The sequence below is a fragment of the Chlorocebus sabaeus genome, chromosome 10, assembly GCF_047675955.1.
Source record: "Chlorocebus sabaeus isolate Y175 chromosome 10, mChlSab1.0.hap1, whole genome shotgun sequence".
In the NCBI taxonomy this organism is placed as follows: Eukaryota; Metazoa; Chordata; class Mammalia; order Primates; family Cercopithecidae; genus Chlorocebus; species Chlorocebus sabaeus.
This window is the reverse complement of record NC_132913.1, coordinates 27,539,204-27,562,085: the sequence shown is the minus strand read 5'-3', so window position 1 is coordinate 27,562,085 and position 22,882 is coordinate 27,539,204. Positions and strand designations below refer to the sequence as shown.

At 33.4% G+C, this 22,882-nt stretch overlaps 1 protein-coding gene across 1 annotated transcript in view; it reads left to right on the top strand.

Moving 5' to 3' along the window:
* LRP1B (LDL receptor related protein 1B) overlaps positions 1 to 22,882 on the top strand; it is a 1,897,925-nt gene that overhangs the window by 1,827,696 nt on the left and 47,347 nt on the right. Inside the window, exon 84 of the mRNA XM_073019651.1 lies at positions 2,382 to 2,543. Within this exon, the coding sequence (XP_072875752.1) occupies positions 2,382 to 2,543 (162 nt within the window). The remainder of the gene's footprint in view (positions 1 to 2,381; positions 2,544 to 22,882) is intronic.

Here is a 22,882-nt window from a genome sequence, read left to right as displayed (position 1 = left end):
CCATTATACAATTTTGTAACAGATGGTTCATTTCCCATCAGCAAACAAAAGATCAGCTGTATCACCAAACAGTTTCACTTAGATAATATTCCCCTGAATATGAAGATTTCTACTTGTCAAAAAGAAATCTGCTCTTCAAAGGAAGAGAAATAAGAACTTTTAAAAATAATTCAGCTGCACTCTGAATGATTTAAGGCATATGCTAGCTGTGGACAACCTGGTCACCCTGCTGTAGTTTCAAAACAGCTGTAAATGAGACAAAACCATGAAAGCTCATTGTCATTTCTCTGAGTGACTGGGATAGAAGAATTTTCAAGTACCTCAGCAGGTACCGTTTGTTTCTTTCACACTTGTCTCATTTTACTTCTTTTCCCAACCCCGATTTAAGCAAAAAAAAAGAGAAACACATGTAGGAAACAATGAATCCACAGTGATCACATCATATGTTTGTGTGACACCTTTTCAGATTGTTCTAATGTACTTTAATTGTTTTTGTACTTTGTACACTGTTTATTGCATTGTTTTGCTCATGGTAATTTGTATTTCTATTTGCTTGTTCTGTATCTCTGTAAGGCATCTATGGACTGTAATTGAAGAATTACTTCTGTTGTTTTGGGCTCTTGATTTTTTCATTACTCTTGTTCCAACAATTATTAACCTCTTCATTTTCTACCATTATTTGTTCTGTTGTCCAGTAGCATTGTTTTTCACCTACGAATATGCCAATGAAGATATTTTGTTTCTATATCAACAACTAGAAAAATATTGCCATTTTAAGGAAAATACTAAAAGTTAGTGAACATTTTCTGGCAACAACAAAAAAAAAATATGAGGTTACTCAGCTTTTAACGTGTATAAAATTTACCTTGCTTCTCAGGTCATTAATAGACATTTTTCTGCCACCAAACTAATAACATTCATAAATGCTTAAGTTTTAAAGCAATATTACTCACCATAAAAAAATATATTACTTTGTTCATTTAGGGCATCAGTCTCTAGCATTTGTGAGCATGTAGAGTCCTTTCAAAGTAAAGCTGATAAGTTATGGAGCCTCAATTCACTCATTTTCTTAAAAATGTATATGAATTTTATTTGTAAGTACTGTATTCGCTGAGGAATGTTTCTCAGAAGATTTAGACTTCTCCAATGTAGAATCTATAGCAATAGAGAACAATCATATCATTTTCATACCTCAAGTCTTAGTAAGATTGACACTCATGCATTTCTCTAGTAAGTTTAATTACACTTCTGTGTCTACAAAGATGACAGAGAAATGGCATGAATATTCTCTAGGTCTATTCTCTTATCTAAAGATAAGAGAGATGGCTTGCATATTCTCTAATGCTAGTCAACTGAGTGATATTGTCTGAGTCTTAGTTAACTGAAATCTATGAAAGTCTCTCTCTCTTATACTCTGTCATGTTATTTCTTTACATTTTTGCAAACTTTGAAACTTATTATTTTATCATTTAAATGATATCCATTCATTTTGTTTTGTTTTCTTTTTCCTTCTCCTCTCCTACAGAGCTAGTTCCATATTTCATTTTCTACTCAGTCCTTGACAGCCTGAGCAGTTAGAGAAACTTATATACAAGAGTTAACTATGTTATGTTCAAAACACCATACAGGATTGTTCACCTTTCATCCGGATGTTAGTCCCCACTGAGTAAATAAAGGAAACTAGTTCAAGATGATCTGTCATGTTTGGTCTTATGTGCTGCTCAAGTTAAACATCTAAGTCATCCTATTATTCACTAGACTGCAAGTACAGTCCATTCTCATGAATAACAATATCAAAATTAGACAAAATAAGATTTAGCACTTATGTACTAACCACAGCACGTGTATTTAAGTCAAATAAAATTAATGTTACTAAATCTAATTATTATAAATTACATGTCTACTTTAAACTTATTACAAGGTTTATTTATAGCATGTATAAGCTAATGTTTTATGTAGATTCAGTGGTGGTTGGTAGATGATGTTTAAACAATGTGAAATTATATTTTAGGTTCTAATGCAAATATAATCTGTATTACCACATATGAGGAGAACAAAAATAATTGGAAGGGTCAAATCAATATGAGAACAGAAGTAAAAATAAGAAGTATTTTAAGCAAACAATACATGCATGCAAGTATAATTAATTATTCATAAAATGATTATTTTACTGAATTGAACCTTGCCTATCTTCTAACCTAGATTTCCTTGAACATATGAAAAACTGAGACCCAAAGAAGTCTTGTTACTGCCTAAAGAGTAAATCGTGGACAGACTTTGACCAGAAACCTGGCTTCTCAACTTTTATCCCACAAAAATTCCTTGAAAATAAACTATTTCAATCAAATAATTTGCTTTTTATTACTTATTGTTTCCAACAGGGAGACCCACCTGCAGCTGTGCACTAGGTTTCACTGGGCCAAACTGTGGTAAGACAGTCTGTGAGGATTTTTGTCAAAATGGAGGAACCTGCATTGTGACTGCTGGAAACCAGCCTTACTGCCACTGCCAGCCGGAATACACCGGAGACAGATGTCAGTACTGTAAGTAAAAGCAGCACCCAGAAGCTAGCTTGGAAGCATGCTTTGATGTTTACATTAATCTTCTGATTTCCTGTATCCACTCCTTCCATTATCTTAATTTTAGCCATCCCCTATTTTTCAGGTTCAGTCTCTGTCACTCTAACAATTATTTACCCATTCTTCACCTTTCTCTTATTGTAAAGATTTTATCTTTCTTCCTCCCTCAGCTTTGATTCCATGGTCCATTATTATAACCATTCCCTGTGTACACCCTCATCTCCCTTACTCTCTCTTCCCCTCTTTTGCACTTCTTAGCAAACCATAACCATAGTTAAATCCAATTCTCCATCTCTCCTGAACTGACATCCCATAGATGAATGCAACTGAAGAAAAACACATAATTATATTGCTTGGTCTCATTTTAATTCTATCACTAATTTCAAATGGGCACTTACTAAGCCTTTCTATGCAGTTCCCTAATCCACTGACTCTCCCACTCCCCTAGATGTCTATGTCACACCTCCTCCTTCTCATGAAACCTCCAATGCTTTCTCCTCAACTTTACCCTCAGCTGAGAAACTTGCTTTATATTTCATTGATATGAATAGAAACCATCTAAAGAGAGCTGCCGCAAACTCACATTAACACATCCCCCCAGCTTCTTTCTCCTATGCCCATGAATTTGTCTTTCTTCTTGTTACTAGGAACCCCAGGCTACATCTAATCCTATGCTATCCATCTCATGTCCAGACACCTCTTGGCTACTCATGAACACATCTCCCACAACTGTCCCCTCTTTCTCTTGCTTTATGACTACTTTCCTGTCTGCCAAGTTCTTTCTGGAAAAACCTTCACTTGTGCTCCATGTCTTTCTTGTAATAACCTTATTTTTCTGCTTTCTCCCTCTCTCGCTTTTTTAACAGAAGACTTACTTGAAAATATAGTTGTTATCCACAATTATTCTATGTATATTTTTTCTTTGATCCCACCTCTGTCAAGTTTTTGTCTTTGCTGTTCTGCTGAAACACCTTTTATGAAAGTCAAGTTAATTGATTTTAGTTAAGGTCCTCCATGTTGCCATATGTAATGATCAAATCTCAATTATTATTTTACATCTACTTTCAGCAGTTAATCATTTCATCCTTCTTAAAACATTGTCTACAAAGATTTTTATTCCTCTAGCCTGTGTTGTGTCATCTATATTATTTAAATCTTTCAGATATTTCACACATGCGACCAAAATTGAGACCTACTGCCTCCGCAATTTCACCCAATTGCATGGGTTTTTTAAAAATATCATCCAAATATTAATGACTGTACATTTACATATCCAGCTTAACCTATCTCCTGAATTCCAGGTTTTTCTACTTAATTGTCTGTTTGACAGCTTGCTATCATTCTAATGTAAACTGATTTGTTTTTGCCCCAAGATTTTTCAACAAGTTGAGTTTCCCTTATCTGAAATGCTTGAGACCAGAAGTATTTTGGATTTCAGATTTTTTTGAATTTTAGAATATGTCCATCTGTATGAGGTATCTTGGGGATGGAACAAAAGTCTAAATACAATATTCCTGTTTCATATGCACTTTATATACACTGCCTGAAGGTAATTATATATATATATTTTTTACTAATCTTCTGCCCTCATTACTGGAGGTCAGGTGTAAAATTTTCCACTGTGGCATCATGTTGGCACTCAGAAGTGTCGGATATTGGAATATTTTACATTTCAGACTTTCCAATTAGAGATGTTCAATCTGTACTATAGTCATTTCTAGCTCTTTAAAAGAAAATGTACTCACTGTCCAGACCAAAATAATTGAATTTTTTGATCCCCCCTTTTTTTTAATCTCCTGTTTTCACTCTCAATTTTACCTTTAAATATACTCAGCATCTGAATACTTCTCACCACTCCATTCTACCAATATCTCTTGCCTGGATTGTTACTAATAGATCTCCATGCTCCCTTTCTTTGCCCCTTAGTATCCATTCTCAAAAGGTCAGTCATAGTTCATTTTATTCACAATAAAATTGCTTTCTATCATACTCACATTTATTGAGATTTTTCTACACCCAAGGACACTTGTAATTAATTCCTTTTTTGCATTATTTTATTAATTTATTTAATCCTATCAATAAACTAGATACTGTTTTTACTCTCACTACAGAAGAGGACACTAGAAAAAAAATAAACAGACTTCTGAATATCACGTATTCAGCATTTGCTAGAGCCAAGATTCAAACCAGGCCATCTAGCTTTAGGGCTGAGGTCACAGGTCACACCCCCAAAAGTTACATTAAATATCATTGAACTTTCACAGAGAGTGGCCTAGGTCTTTGGTCATTTTAGGAACTACGTGGGACAGCACAGAGTCAAGCTATAATCATTGGCTTATTTGAGAATCAAGCATAATACTTAGTATCTTGCCTCTGATGGTACAGAGGGGCCACTTCTGCAGAAGCAAGAAAACATTTACTTTTAAGTAGCTGATTTATTTTCCAAATGTTTATTCTTTCCGTATTAGGCTAGCCTTTCCTTGACATATGCAGATGCCCCCCCCCTTGGCTAATGTTCCTTTTCACATTGCCTCACTTATTTCTTAAATGATGTGCACCACAGGCCAGAGTTTACATGAAAATACAATCTGGTGACATCCCTACATCCCTATAGTGTTTTATAACACTACCTTATCCTTTCTCACGCATTGCTCACATCTCCGCCACCCTCATTCCCCTCCTCTCAACACAGCAGAGTATCCCAACACAACTTCCACCCACGAACTCATGTGTGTTTGCTTTCTGTTCCACCATTGTCAGACCCCAAATGATTCCATGCCAATGAAGGACAACACTACTATCCCACTTAATGAAGACCCCTATTACTACCCATCCTAGGTCTGCAGGCTCTCTTTTATTCTAGTAAAACCACACCAATTGCCCTTCCCTATATAGAGCCAGCTTCCCTGACTCTGCCCAACTTAAACACCATTTTCTTTTTGAAATTGTTCAAATTCTCAATTTGAATCAACTTCTCCCTCCTCTTCCGACTCTGATCATTTTTACCTGTTGATTATGTACATTACCCTTACTTGTCTGGGACCTTTTTGAGACTACAACCAATAATGGCACTTGCCAAATGAACAAAGGAACAAAGAATCACATAAATAAATACATAAAAAATGATTTGAATAAATGTTAACAAAAGAACAATCAATTTAAAATCATTTTACATTAAATGTAAAATTACATTTAATCAGTGTTCCACGATCTTGTAGCTATATGTGGTTCAACTAGAGCTAGTATTTTCTCCTCTGTCTTTTGGTTCCCAATTGGTAGAGCAGCATAGAACATGTCATTTTCCCCCCTTGTTTTTATATTTCTTTAGTTGAAACAACAGTATTCTTAATTCTTTTTAAACTAAGTTTAAAAATACCATGTGGCCATAATTTGTAGAGCAGTTTGGATCCTCCCAAAGAATAAATTCAGTTAGCTTATGTTTTAACTGACAACTTAATAGAATCACAGTCTGAGGTAGCCTGATGCTTTATAAAGAGCTGCATTATAATTTTATTATCACTATTAGTAGTCAGAGCGCTTCCCACCTTTTACTGCAAAGCACTTATTAAAATTAACCAATTAATCCTTAGACAGAGGTTAAATAACTTGCTCAAGGTCCCGAAGTAGTAATATTATAGTCAGAATTGGACCCTAGGAGTTGTTGATCAAGATGTCAACAAACATTCTTGCAGTATGGTGATGCTGTTTTTTTGGCAGCATAATAAGTCTGTGGACAATGTCATTAAAATGACAAATTCAACAGCTGACAAAAGCATAATAAATTTGGGATCTATTAGATGTAAGCCGACAAGGTTCAGCGGACCTGGTGTTCTGTCAAAATTGTATCTTGCATATACAAAATCTTCTGTCTATAAAAGAAGGAATGACAGAATGCTTCATTACAGTGCCTAATTAAAGGTCCATTAGTGGGAGGTAAAACATCAGTTCTTAGTTGTGCTGAGTAAAAACATTTCATAACTCTAATAGCAGTATAAAATCCTGAGGTCTGAAATGCAAATTAATTTTAACAGCAGCAGCCCAGGGAGGAGAGGCAAAGATAAATAATGGTAAAAGTAAAATTGAGTATTCTTCAAGTAAGTTGTTAAAGAACAAACATAGCTGCACTTCTTGCTATTCTAGAACAAGGATTACTAGTATAAATAAAAATAAACAAATGAGCATGACATTTTGGATTTAAATCTAGATGTTAAATATGAGGTCAACCAATATCTGAAGTTATTTGTGATTAAATGATAATAACATTAGGTCAACGGGGCCAATTAAGACCGATTCAATCTGTGTCTAAGAACTAGGTAGTCAAATTAAGTTAAAACCTGCTTGTCCTCTCATTGATCTTTCAAAGCCCTCTAGTAACCTGCTTGGGGAACCGTTATAATTTCAATTAGAACTAGACTTATCAGAAGTATATCTGTATGCCTTGCTCTCCCTGGTTCCAATAAGTACAGACATTAAGTAATGTCTCTATCTTAATGAGTGTCTCTACTTACAGAGTTAGAAGTACCCGACAGTAATCCAAAGATATTATGTTTTGTAATCGATATTAGAACCACAGACTATCAAGTAACTTATAAAACAATGATGCACTATAGATATAAGCCTGTCATATTTGATGACACGACGGGATTATTTTTATCATTTGTCTTCTAGGGTAGCTTCATCCCATGAGTCAGTTCATCAGCGAATATGTTTTGATATTTACAATGAATCTGTCACTATGTTCGGCATTAAGAAAGGAAATGGTGACGTCAGAAACATTTTCTGTTCTCAATTATGTGTGTGATTCTGAAAAGGAAACAAGTTATTACAGGTCAATTTAATGAAACACAGAGGCTACTGGAACCCATAGAAAGACCATAGAGTTTAGCCTTTATGAAAATTTCTTGAAGGAATTGGTGTCTAAGCTGAGATCAGAATAAATCAAGAAACTAAGTAGATGAGATGGGGAAGCAGCAAGGGGGAGCAGCGTACACAAAGGAACAGCATATACAAAGGGGAAGCAGCAAGGGGGAACAGTATATGCAAAGGGGGAACAGCATGTGCAAAGGGAAAGCTTTTGGAAATTTATTTTTCCTGTTTCTATTAGATTTTTCTACAGGAGGGCTGGCAAGAGAAATCACACACAGTAAACATGTGTAATGTTTTAATCCCAGAGATGTTGCTATGACACATTATTTTATCTAATATGTGAATATGTATCCTTTCAACAAATGCTCACACAGCCCTTTGAGATTAATATTATTCATCCAAATTTGCAAGCGCCAACAAAATGAGATTAAGCAGTTTTCCCTAATCTGCAATTTAGAGAGCACAGGAACCATGGTTTTTAGCTTTGTGGATCTGACTCTGAAAACTAGACATCTCCTGGTATAATATGTTTTTCTGCCATTCAATATCCTGCCCACCATGCTGCTACTTTCAGAGACTCACTAAGAGAATACTCAAAGCTCAAATGGCATACTGGCTCATCCTGGTCTTGCAAGTCTCTACACCATAGAAAAGAGGCATTAATAGGAACTTTAATCTTGAGTGGTTAAGCTTAAGTCAGGCCTAGCTAAGGGACCAAAGCATTTTAAAAAGGATCAGGAAAAGAGAATAGAATCTTTTCAGTGAGCTTCCTGTTAATAGGAAGGTCAGTTATTCAAACTGAGCCTAAAGCTTTGAGAACGAATTGTAATTTGGAAAGTGAAAGTATCCATAAGAACCAACCCCTTCCTCAGTATTAGAATATTTAAGATTCTTTAGAACATTCACACCTAGACTAGCACAGCATTTTGGAGCCCCATCTACTGTCTCCCAACTCTTTTCCTCTTAATGAGAAAGTAAGCGTTGTCTTCGTTCAGATTCTTATCATCCCTTGTCTGGATTAATGCCACACATTACTTTATGTGCCTTTTCTTCTAACCTTGAAAACCTGTTTATTGCCTCCAAAGTACATCTGCTATAATTGTTAACACCTCTTTTTCTTGACACATTAGGCCCTCAATGTCTGCTAAACCTCTTTAATTCCCCTACTTTGTCTTCTTAACTCTCCTTTTCCCTAGAATCTCAGCACTTCTCTTTACCATTTTTCACTTTATATTCATATCGTTCATGAATATCTACCCCACTAGAATATAAAACAGGCTACAATGTTTTGCATACCTCATCAATCTTGCAAGTAAACTCAGTGCCTGGAATTTAGGAGTTTGGATGCATGTGAGCAAAGTAGAAAGATCCTGTTTACAGCCTGCTAGGCCCAGTTATTTTTCTGTGCTCTAGCAAGATCCATCTCCAAAGGCAGGATCGGAGTTCTGGGCCATGTTTTCTTAACAACTCATGAAGATCCCTAATAGTCCATGAGAAACTGGGTGCTTACATTCCAGTTTCAAAGTTTTTTTTTTTGTTGTTGTTGTTTTTTGTTTTGTTTTGTTTTGTTTTTTAAAGGTGTAAAAATAAAATTAGATTTAAATCAATGTGAAGAGAAGAGATACATTTATTTTCTAATGTGATCATGGTAGAGAATGTTGAGGTAAGGGTAAGATAATTAATTATTTCAGTTACTCTTTTACCCTAGATTATTTAGAAAAAATTGTCAGAGTTGTAAAAATTTGTTGAAGACCATTTTGACCCAATAGTAAAACTAGACTTTTCAGACAGATTTTTGTTTTAATATTATGCCTTCATTAAAAAAAAGTAAAAATAATAAAAGGAAAATAATTTTAGGCATATGTGCTTATACATAAAAGGGAATTTATTAAAAACCAAGGTATAAACAGATATTAAATCATATGAGTCAAAACTACAAATTCTGATTATTAAAATTAACTCATTCAACTGATATACATATTGAGCAATATTAAATATTCATTGCTCCAGGCATTGGGGATCTATAAATGTAAAAGTTCTTTGGAGACACTTGACTTTTATAACTTTGATGAATAGAAAACCAACTGACATATCTTCTGAGAGTAAAAGTTAGATAAAGCGGACTTCGAGTTGTATAGTCAAAAATGATAAAAAAATCAGAAATGGACTTTATTTCATACTACTTAGAAGCATACCATTATTTTTCACATAATTGAAATTTCAGCAGCACGTTTCTAAAATTAAACTATTGATAAACTTTTATCTCTACACCATGGAACTTGCACTTGAAATATTAGTAATTATATTTAATAATTTTGGTGAGCATTACTGAATAAAACATTTTAACAATGCTTAATGACTCTTGTTGGCATCATAGCAGGAACTTTTTTCCATGCCAACTTCACCTGATATTGAGGCAACTCTAATCTCACAATGCTTCACCTTTACTCATTCCAAGGTGGTTTAATCTTCTACTTTTATGCTATGCTAGCATTATAGACATGTTTTGACCCTTCTTTTTACAATGGAAAGAATAGTCCATATACAAAGCAGTATAAAGACAATGAAAGGCATCTCAAAGTTACTTAGTTGTAGGTTGAAAAATGATATGTCTCAAAACTAACAATAACCTTTTAATGGATTTGTATGTACATATCTGTTGGGAAATCTCCTCTCCCTGAAAAAAAATAATGCATGGCTCTTCATGAATAGAAATCATGACTGTGATTCTGCTATACTTGGTGTTAAGTAAACTGCATGGATTCACAAATAATTACTTGAAAACAAAATTGAGTATTTAAAACAATGTAGCACATAAAGTATGCAGAGACATACAGATTAAACAAAAATATTTATTTGAGGCTTACTTCAAACCAAACAAATTATTGCTAGTTAAATGCCTCTGCTAACATCCTTTTAAAAGTTCAAATGTAAATTTAAGAGTAAATTTTAAATATAGTTATTTATATCAAATTTGGAATGTCTACTAAACATGCTTTGATAAAAATGCTATGAGTCAGAAATCTTTAAATGCTTTAAAGAGAAGAAATAAAATTCCTTTCTTATAGACAATATGATAACCTTTGGGAAGCCACTTTGTAATAGTACTAGATTAGTTCAAAGGTCAAGTGACCACATTTGGAATTTTTTTTTTTTTTTTTTGCTTGCAATATCCCTCGAAGACCCATGTCTAAATCCATGGTAATAATATAATCTTAATTTTAATTTGACAGAACAATTTATGTTTTATTAGTTTTGAGAACTTGGAAGATTTATAATGATTATCTTAGAGCAACATTTCCTTGAAAATCAACTGACAGAAATGAATCAACTTATTGGCAGAAACAAATACATTCAGATGGATGGGACCACATAATGAATGGCACCTGATTTAACTGATTGCTCGATTAACATCTCAGGACAAGAATTAAGGTCACTTCCATGGTACCTCTAGACCATGAAGACCTAGAATTAAGCTAAAATTTTTCAACTTCAGATTTCAGTGCTCCTTACATTGGAAAGTAATGTAGGATTCCAATTCTTTTAAGGTTTTGACCTTTTTGGTCAGATCCCTCATCTAGACCTAAGTAAATAAAATGTCTTAATAAAATTTCAGTGGATTTTGGAACTTTGTTGGACATATACTCTGAGTTCACGCTCCTAGAATATGTCAAGTGAGACTCTAGATCTGTTGAAGAAATGCTAGGTTTTAGAGGTGAAGATGCAGAATTAAAATACTATTTTTTAATCATGTAAAACTATCTGAAGTAAATATGTATGAACTAACGAAGAGTATTCTATAATTTTGGATGATCAAATTATTATTTTCATCATCACAGGTGACACTCAGTTACACTATTTGTAAAAAAAAAAAAAAAAAAAGAAAAAAAAAGTTAATATTTCCTAAAATTGTAAGTCTTCTGTAAATTGTAAAATTAAATGCAAATATTTATTTTTATAATTTTCATTTTAATAGATATTTTGAGTGCTTATAATATATATAAGGTCATATATATTTAGGTATCATGTAATTTAGATAAGGAAAATAAACATATTAATTTTATAGCATTCACGGATATAGCATCAGATGCTTCACTTCATAATTTCTAAAATGATCCGTGAATTTAGAATGGACCTTAACATTGAGTCATTGAAATTAAGTAGATTAGAATACTGATGAAAATAGTTTTATGATTGGGCTTACTTCCATGCACAGATTAGATTATGACCACAAACTGAAATCCCCTGGAAACTAAAAAGCTTAGCCTAATTCTGTGGCATGCCACATTTCTGAGAATTTGGCAAGTCTCATTTTCATTCAGATGGCATGTCTAGAGTGGCCAATAGTTGGTTCATTGATCCAGCACCTGAGTGTCTGTTTTATGTAGGCACTGGTTATCCAAGGGCTCTCTCATTGGCACTTGATGGCATCTGTATTTGCTTCCCAAGTGATTTTCCTTTCCTGCCTCCCTCTTTTATTCCTCCATCTGAACACAAACCCATGCTGGTAAACTTCGGCTATTTTCAGAATAGGACAAACCAGCCTTGGATGATCCAATATTTATAAAAATTTATAACTTGCTTAGTGGTTTTAAAGCTAAACAATCAGCAGTATTGCTCTTGTTCTCTGCCTTCCGTAGTGCCCTGGTTTCCAAGGGGAAGTGCTCATTTATTAATTCAACACATATTAGTAGAGCATCTACTGTGTGCCAGCCACTGAGGCTTGGGGTTTCATTATGAATAAAACAGAAAACTGCTCTTATTGTACTGCTTTGTTTATATATAAAGAATATGCAATTATGTTATATGTCAGGTAGTCAGACTAGAGATGATGAAAAGTAAAGAAGTATAATTAAGAATCTAACTACTTCCTGAATAAAGAGAAAAGTCAGAGGTTTCAGAAGCAAAAGTATGTTACTTACTATATAATATAGTTTCTCACTGCAGTATCTTTCTGTACACCATACACATGAAAGACTAATAACTGAATCTCATCTCCTTAAGGGCAGAACAATTTATGAGGATGATTTTTAAAAATAGTGTTTCTAAATAAAAGTATTTGGGATTAGTATTTTATTGATGAATTATAGTGATTGAATGCATACTTCTAATCTTGTTAAAGGTTAAGTGCTATTAACAATACAATTAAAGTGATTTTCTGAAACCTTTGAATTATTATGAAAGTCTTAGTACAGAGGGAACCTGATTATTACGTATCAATAAATTGTTTATTTACACACATCTGGCCTAAAGAAATGGCACATTTAACCAGGGGATCCTTGCTAGTTTATATACATTATTCTGCCAGGTGACCTTTTCAAGGTGACTGTCAATATTTTAGCGATTTCTGATTAAATAATAATCACTTCTATAATCTATTTTTCTTCTTGATGTCACACCAGTGTAGAAATCTCTCTCTCTATATATATATGTATACACACACACACACCCCTATCTATATCTATATATATCTTGCTATCACACCAATATAAAAATCTCTCTCTATATATATATATGTGTGTGTGTGTGTGTGAGTGTGTGTAGATACATATACCTATCTATATCCATAGATATCTATATATATAGATAGGTATATGTATCTACACACCCACATATCTAGAGAGTGATTATCCATATATATAGATATCCATATGTAGATATCTAAATCTATAGATATCCATATATAGATATCCATGTATAGATATCTGTATCTATAGATATCCATATATAGATATATATCCACATATAGATATACAGACATAGATAGGTATATAGATACCCATATATATATACACACAGAGAGAGATATATAGGTATATAGATATAAATATCTAGGTATATATAGAGATAGATATCTAGTTATACATAGGTATATATAGATATCTAGATATATATAGGTATAAAGATATATAGATATCGATAGGTATATAGATATCCATATATAGATATAGATAGATATTTATATAGAGAGATTTCTACACTGGGGTGGTAGCAAGATATATAGATATACATTGATATATATATATATATGGAGAGATAAATATACATCTATCTTTATCGTCCCTCTATTTGTCTATCATCTAACTTTTCACTCATATTTTTGGTTGCATAGTAACATTGAAAAAAACTAGAAGCAAAGTACATTTATGTGTATCAGAAATCATTGCTTCAACATATAGATTTGAAGTGGGTAGCTTGAAAGAAGAAAGAAAGTAAGGATGGAAGGATATAAAAGAGATAGAAAAAAAGGAGGAAAGAATGAAAAAGGAAAAAGGAAGGGAAAGACAAAATTATGTACACAGGAACTGTATGGGTGTGTATAAGATGGTCTCGTATTCTCTCACTATGATGAGGTGAGATGTTGCCTGCCCTCCGGTTAGGCTACATACAACGTGATGACAATAACTTTCCTCATGATGCTCTTATCTGAGATGGAAAAGTTTTTCATGATTATCTCCTATCCAGCCTTATTCACCATCCATTTCTCCATGCATTCCTTTTCAGTTTTCAAAAATTGAGTCATTACTTTGCACTCTGAAAACATTTTGTTTTGTTTTTTGTAAAAAATAAAGCCATGTATTTGCTAATGAAAATCTATTATTGATCTTAATTATTTTCAACTATGTTAGCCTTTAGGATTCTATCAGAGTTTAAGCACTCTGGAGACATGTACAGTATTAACACTGTAGATACTAACACAGTAGATGTTAATAAATTGTATTAGGTTGAAATTAATTGAACCTTAATACATACTCAGGGTCTTGATAGAGAAATTAGGGCCTAAATATGGCAAATGGCTTGTTTATGGCTGTGGAGGCATGGCCTATATTTGCATGCTTCATTTCCATTCTTTTTCAGGCCATCATATGCTTATTCACTTATTTGGGTTTCAGTTAGCCTCATCTGATAAGCCATATTTAGCTGTCATCTGCAACTCAGCTTGCTCACAAGTCTCAAATGACTTTATTACTTATAAATAGTTACTTGCTAAAATCTTTTATAGCTGGACTGCTTTAAAAATAAAGAACTACTCAACTCAAAACACTGTTTATAAACAAAAATTATGAATACCTCCTATTAGTTTGTCTGGTTAAAAAACATGGTTATGATAGCTCTATGAGTTGATTTTTGACTATTTTGAAAACTATTGATGCCATCATTGTTAATATGCATTTTACAATGGCAGTCTGTCAAAAATTGAAATGCTGGTACTTTAAAAATCCCACCCCATATGTCACTCACTCAAATCAAATTTTTGGATAATTTGGCTGAGTTTTACATTTTCCTTCTCCCTGGACACTTAGAGATGTCACTGATCAAGATAGATTTTATTCTTTAATTTTCAAAATTCCTTTAAATAGAAATGTTTGAAATACACTACTATTTTCATTAGTAAAATAGAAAGTGGTATTTCCTTAGGCATGCTTTCCTGATGAAAATTTATCATTTCTAATCAGAGTTTTGCAGACATTTTTTCCTCAGTGAACATTTAATTGGCATACCTGGATTTAATGTTTGCCTACTTTATTAAACACAGCTCTGACTTTGGAAGGTATATTTAGCACTATGCAATACAGTTTAATTATTAAAAATCTTAGGCTATGTAAAACATTTGAGGAATGCAAAAAGGATAAATCCTGATACTACTTAAATCTTTTTAAATTCTATTTCCTGATTTAATTCTTAGAAGGCATAAATGTATACATAAATGACAAATTGTATACAATGTATACAAGTTACTCTATGTGTTTTGACTCCTAAGCCATGCTAGATGAACAACTGACACTCATCTGCTGCTATGTATCTCTAGGTAATGAAAGGCCACAATTGCTCTTATTAAGATATTTAAGAATTATAAAACTTTTCCAGAAAACCTTTCCAATGTCCTCATCCTAAATTTGATGTAAGTAAATGATAATATTGTAGGTATGTCTTACTTTGTGGTTTCTCGGCTATTACTTTGGTTTACTTATTTGTTTGGAGTGACCCAGAGTTGATCATGTCTGATAATTAATACATCACCTTGATGGTTAAGTGTTTCCATCAAGTGTGAGAATCCCATGCTTTGAACCAACTATCCATAGAGAGAGAGAGAAACATCTAACTTGGATTGGAATGAGAGACTGCAAAGGATGACATCTGACATTTGAACCTTCAGCTGAGGTGTGAGAATGCCAGCTTGTGTCCCTGAGCTTTGAGATTATAGGCTGTGTACTATCATGCAGACTTCTTGTGGGTCTGCTGCCTTTACTGCTACAGGATCCTTTAATATTCCAACTGGTGGATAGGTCCTAGGATATCCACAGAGATGGGATGCTTTCCATTTTAAATACTCAGAAAGGAAAGAGAACAGCAAAGATATTCAAATTGCTTTGTAGATTTGTTTTCCTGAATGCATTTATGCATCACTAAATATGAAACATAAGAATTTATCCTCTACAGTTAGGCCTATTTGGGTTTGAAGTTCTGTTCTACCACTTATTTGTGTGCAAGCCTTGGCAATTGCACCTCTATGTGCATCAGTTATATTTGTCTATAAAAAGAGGATAGCACCATCTAATGCTTGTGACTATACCAAACTCATGTGCCTGGCATGTAGGAGACAATGAAAAATGCGTGTTTATCATCATCATAATTATTATTTACATCATTTTACTAAAAGAAGTCTCTAGTCCTAGAGAGAGGGCACCACTGGGAACTAGTGGGTGAGGAAGGAATCGTGACATAATCTTAGGCATCATTTAATGTAACTACTTCAGTTCAGAGATGACCAAAGGGTATCTTAGAGAATTTAATCAGGTAACTCAGGTGAGGTCAGATTGTTAGGCTGAGGAAGAACTGGACTTAGGCTTCCAGTACCTCAAATTCTGTCATTTTTTTTCTTTTCATTATTATCTCATCCCAGTATACGTATTCATCAAAAGTTTATAAAATGATATCATTGGTTGCTCTGGAAATTCTACATTTCATACAGATATGGAAGCAACCATAAACCAGTCTGCAGGGATAATATCAGCAGAATGCATAGGATCTACTGCCTCTGGGACACAATGAAATAGCAGTGAAGGTGGAATATAAATTGCACTGAAACTGGCTCCTCAGTTATAGAATGCCTGGGGATATGCACTGTGAAACTTACCTAGTCTTTGTGTTGGTAATTCCGTCCTACTTTTAATTTGTTGTTGGTTTGTATGTATGAGTGCAGTCTTAAATTATCAAATGCATACTTAAATGATGAATATAAAACCATTTCACAAAATTTATTTTTAAAGGCCAGATTAAAATTCAGTAAAGTAGAACAATAAATGTACATTAATATAATGCAATTATATTAATGTCTAATTCTCATATAATTAGTTTCCCCTATATAACCTTTCTGTATTAGCCATTAAAGGCTCTCCAGTTTCTCATTATCCTTATATGGTATCTTCATACCCTGCTTAGCTGATATTAGTTTATTTTGATTTTCTTCTCTTTAAATTTCATACTTCACTAATTATTACAATGTGAATAGCCCAATTGCAAATATGAGTAAATAGCTAAATAGTTTTGGCAATTACTTTTCTATAGGAAAATATTAGAGAAATAAGTTAAATGCAGTTATAAATTGTATAGCTATATGGCTTTCCATAAATATTTGTAAACCTGTGTATTTGCCCATACATGTGCATATTTTTATGTAGAGTCTATTACTGTGAAAAGATTAAAGGAAAATGCATTTGCTTGTATTTCTGTTTGCATGAAAAGAAACATTAAAAGAGAAAGAAAGAGAGAGAGAGAGAGAGTGTGCAATAATGATCTCCCTTGAAAATTACTTTACTTCTGTTGCAGAAAATAGCCATTCATTTATTCTTCAGTTACTATCTACCTAATTACCATATGAATACTCTGTAATTACATATTCATCATTGTCCTTTTGATTACATGATTGTGTTTGGTGCTACTAGGTAGTTCTTAGTGTAATTACCCTAACAGAGGTTATAACAATTTTTATATTGTGAATATAAAAGGTTGTGTAATTTCATGGTTCGTTCTACTTTTTTAGCACAGATTCATTACATTTCATTATTATTCCTTCTTACCATATCTAGACTATCTCATGTGTTATGCCATTTCAGGTCAGTAAAATGCTCAAAACTTATGAGATGGCATGCTCGATAGGAAGGAAGACATTACTTTGGGTAGTAATAACTTTAGGCTTTAGCCGTAGTAACCATTTAGATCAATGTTGGGTCCTTTTTTCTTCTTGCTTTAACCTTATGATCGACTTGTCAGTTATCTCAGAGCTAGTGTGCCATCATGCATTTCTGAGTTCTTTCCAGGGTTCCTAGTATACAATAAGGCGCATACATGTCCACAGCAAATAATCAATTATGAATTCCTCATTTCCATTTTATATTCATAGCCAAATTACACATGTTGTTCATAAGATGATTAACTGTACCATTCATAAATTGACTACTTCTATTGACTAGTGTACCTAGACTCATCTATCTTGTCTTCAACCACTCTTTACTATCTTCAGTCCCTTCCTTATCCCAACCCCTACAACAACAAAAAAATCTTTTATCATCTATATTTTTCTTCTAAACTGTCATTTTCCATCTATCACTGTTTCCAACTTTATTTTAGTGCTACTAATTATTAAGCTAAATTTGAAATTTGAACAACAAAATAAAATGGTTGTGTGTGAAAGTGGAGTGTGAGTTGAGTGGTTGTGTATCTGTCTTATAAAGTAGAAAGTCATCCCTTTGCTGCACACCATCTCCTTTATTTTTCGGGAAATTATTAAGTTTTTCATTTAGATTTGCCTACTTCTCCATATTCAGTAACATTTCACTTAGCAAAGGTGAAATATAAAAATTAAATCCGAAGGCTATAAAACTTCAACAACAATTGGTCCTCTTGGTCCTTTACTAATAAATGATTAGTAAAGTGTCAATACATTTTACTTAAGAAAATATGTATCTATCTTTATAAAGCCTACTTTCAAAATGATTTTAAAGATTTGTGGTGCTTAAAGTAGTAACCTCAATGGGATCATTAATATTTTTAGTGCCGTGGGATGAAAAATAAAAAGGTGTTTATCTAGTAACTATTAAGTTTCTGTTTTTTTTTTTTTTTTTTTTTTTTTTTTTTTTTCTTCAGAGCTTATAGATCAGGAAAGTAACCTTTAGAACCAAAGTAAACAATTACATACTGAAGAAGCCTTCTCATATACTATTCTTCAGACTTTGCTAAATTAGTAAGCCAGTTTCCACTGGGCTGAGAAGTACTAATGAAGTATTCATTTTATTAGATAAATGGCTGAATTGATACTTGGAATTTAAATATGAGTGTGTAGTAATTATGTGAGAGTATATAGAGAGGTGACACTCATGAAAATATGGCACATATTTATACAAGTTTACACAGATTTTTGTAATTCTAAGTGCATTATAGATGTGAAGGGAATGAGAGATAAATTAAACTAGCATTCTTATGATTTACTAATATTGCAGTTATTACTTTGAGTCAATTACAGAAAATCTGGACTTTGTTTGAATCACCCAATTTAGAAATAGACAACACCATCAGATGTTTCAAACTCTTTCCTGGACTTGCACATAGCATGCACCATGATAACATTTGAAATAACAGAGGACGCTTGAAGAGATTATTTTGCTTTACAATTACAAGTATCCAATGATTGTGTCATAGCCGAAATATCAGATGCTAAAGTCTCTTATTAAGTAAGATCTGCTTTCTGCTGTGTTCAGGAGTCTTGGAGTGGGAAATGAGTAAATAGGAAAGCCCTTAAGATGAGAGAGAGAGAGAGAGAGAGAGAGAGAGAGAGAGAGAGAGAGATTGAGAGAGAGAGAGAGAGAGAGAGAAAGAGGGAGGAGAGGGTAGGAGGCAAGAGAAAGGGACAAAGGCATTTCATAAACGTCAAAGAATAGGCCCTAGAATCCTAACTGGGGTGCAGAAAACAGTCCAACCAAGCATCTAACTCAGCAGCTTCCATATGCTTCAAATATTAAGCCAAATAACTGGAGATAGAAGATTTTCACAGCAAGGCAATGGGAGGCAACTCTGCCAGGGCTGGAATGTAGTGAGCAACTCTTTGCCCTTGAATTTTAACTCAGCATGGAGTGTTAAGAATGTGAACTGGGTGAAATGAAATGTCTTCCCATTTGAATATCTGTAGAGAAAGGGTTCAGAGCATAAAATGATTTCTGCCATTTTTAGAGGGGAAAAAATGGTATGGCTTAAAAACATGCAATTTAGAATTATTTATTAAAGTGTAAATTCTAATATTTGCTCTTTTTCCCCAATTTTATCATAAGCAAACATTTCTTTTACAGTCTTGGATTCTATTTTTATGCCATGAGGCCAATCAACTGCATTGAATAATGCATATCTGACATGCTATGAAAAAAAATGTTGGATGCATTAAAGAGTGAAGGATTTTCTGTAAAGCATAAAAAGTGAACCATGAATATCTTTTAAAAGTTGTTCCTACAAAGAGAAAAACTATTTAGCCTAGTTAGCTAAATAAATGAGAATTTCTAAAACATTCTAAGGTAGCTCATGTACCTCTTATTTAAAAGAAAAAGCATTCTCTGTTGAAGTGTAATATACACAGAAAAGTTTAAAATCACAAGAAACAGTTCAATTAAATATTACAAGGTGTACACATCAGTTTAAATCAGCATTCAAGTCAAGAAAAACATTATCAGCACCGCAAAAGTTCCCTCATGTTCTTCATCACTGTCCTTTCTCGTCTCCCATAAGATAAATCCTTCATGACTTCTAAAACCATAGATTCAATTTAACTTTTGAACCTTATATAAATTTTAAAAAATGTAATATATTTTTGTGTCTGTTTTTCTCAATATTATTGTTGTGAGATTCATCCATATTTTTGCTTATAGCTGTATTTTGTGTGTTTGTATACATGCATTTTATTGTATAAATGAACCATAGTTTATCCATTCTTGGGACAGACATTTAGACTTTTTTTAATTTGGGCTGTTTTTTTAAATACTGCTGTGCATATTACATGTATGTTTCTTGACATACATGTGCATGCTCTTCTTTTGGGTATATGTTAACAGCGGAAATGTCAGGTCATAAGGTGTTCATATGCTGAAGTTTAGGAGATACTGCCAACAGTTTTCCAAATTGGTTGAACCAATATTCTCTCCCACGGGTAGTAGATGAGAATTTCCACTATTATTATATTATCAATCTGGTGGGTGTGTAATGGTATTTCATTGAAGTGCTAATTTAATTGCATCTCCTTGATTACTAGTGAGTTATGTACAGGCCCACATCTTTTCATTTTATTCTTTATTACTTATTTATTTATTTATTTTTGAGACAGAGTTTCACTCTTGTTGCCCAGGTTGGAGTGCAATGTCATGATCTTGGCTCACTGCAACCTCTGCCTTGTGGGTTCAAGTGAGTCTCCTGCCTCAGCCTCCTGAATAGCTGGGATTACAGGTGCCTGCCACCACATCTAGCTAATTTTTTGTATTTTTAGTAGAGTTGGGGTTTCTCCATGTTGGTCAGGCTGGTCTCAAACTCCTGACCTCAGATGATCCACCCAGCTCAGCCTCCCAAAGTGCTGGGATTACAGGTGTGAGCCACCGCACCCAGCCCATCTTTTTAATATAAATCTAAGATTTAATTTATGCCAAAAAAAACCTTATAATGAGCATACTGCAGATAAGTTTTTTAACTTTGACCTTTAGTACTTTACATTAAATGCAAACTATTCTTTGCTGGAGTGTGGTCCTGGACATTCATCAACCTTCAAAATATTAACCCATTTTCTTCTAGTTATTTGGGTCTTTTCAGGGGTATAGTTATAAAAACAAAGTGCTTCAAAATTTTACATGAGAAATTACATTTTAATTTTGGTTTTCAATGTTAGTTAATAAATAAGCTATTTTGGTCAAATCAAATCTATTTACAAGTATTAGACAATGTAGTCCCTTTGCCAACTAGTAAAATTCTCTCCAGATCATCATTTCTTACATTTTCTAGTTCCCATGGGAACTACCTGGGCCGCATTTCAGACCTATGAATTAAAATCTAGGAGTGGGTGGCAGGGAAAGGCACTGGAATTTTCATCTGCAAATAAGTTACCTATATGATTCTATAATTAATTATATCCACCATGGCAACCTTTGAATAATGACATAATAAGAAAATGTTGCAAAGAAACATCAGCAGACTTCTGTTTCATCCGACAGCTAATCAGCCCCAGTGGATGAAATTTTAAAGCAGTTGTGGGCAATATTAAAAGAGTTTTTATGAATTAGAGGTATCTTGCAACCTGCCTAAAGAAGGTTGTTCTTCAGAGGTTTCTTCATTGAATGGGAGGCTGTCCTGGATGATCACATAGACTGCTGTTGATACATTCTTCATAAAGAACAACAGCATTTGTGTTGTGTACATATGCCTTCTAAGCCTAGAACACAACTACAGAAACCATAATGTATGGCTACTAACACTATGTTAAATTTCAGATCTCCAACTCTCTCACCTTTTGAAAGTGTTGTATGTCTTAAATATATCCAAAACCCTCATTAACAGACTTAAACCCTGAATCTCAATGAAGGTACTTGGCATAGTGCAACGGCAAGCATAGGAATGCTTGAAATAAATTTCCATAAATATGAAGCAAGTCTGTCAATAAATTTCTCTCTGATTAAATAAAGGGCTAGATAAACGTAAACATGAGAATTATAAATTATGTTTTAATTTTTCTTACCCATTATAATTGTTATATAGCAGGATGAAGTTTATAAATTGTGATTTTTATCTCAGCTAATCTAATATTGCTTCACATTTAAATAGAAAGAAATTACATCTTCTAAACACAAAGTCTAGAATCAATTTAATCAATTATTTTGCATAGGATCATTTGTATTATTAATTTCAATATTTAAGTATGATAAATGATAATATATCTATATATAAAAACATAGACATGTTTGCTTTTCAAAAGACAGAAGCAGAATGTCTAATTCTATTGTTAGAATGCTTGTTATATTATTAACTGATCTTTGTTTCATTATGCATGTTCAAGGGGTATAGAAATATTTGGTTGAAATGTTCCTTTGTAATTGAGAAAATTGTCTCTGATGCTCAATGAGAAATGGCCTTCAAAACAATAGGTTCAGATTACAGGGAGCTTCGTGACTGATGGGAAGATTAGTCTCTTACCTTAGAAAAGGATAATAGCCTAGATTTCTGTTATTATTCCCCATGAATGATGGATCAGTTAGTCTCCCAGCTTGCTTTCTTCTTGCAGTTCCATGAGAGGTATAACTTGTCGTTTGCTCCCCTGCTTAGGCACGCAGAAGATACCTGGGTTTGTTCTGCTACATGTACAGGGAGGCTTATTTCCACAAACTAAAGTCAGGTGCAGGGGTAGGAGTCCTCTG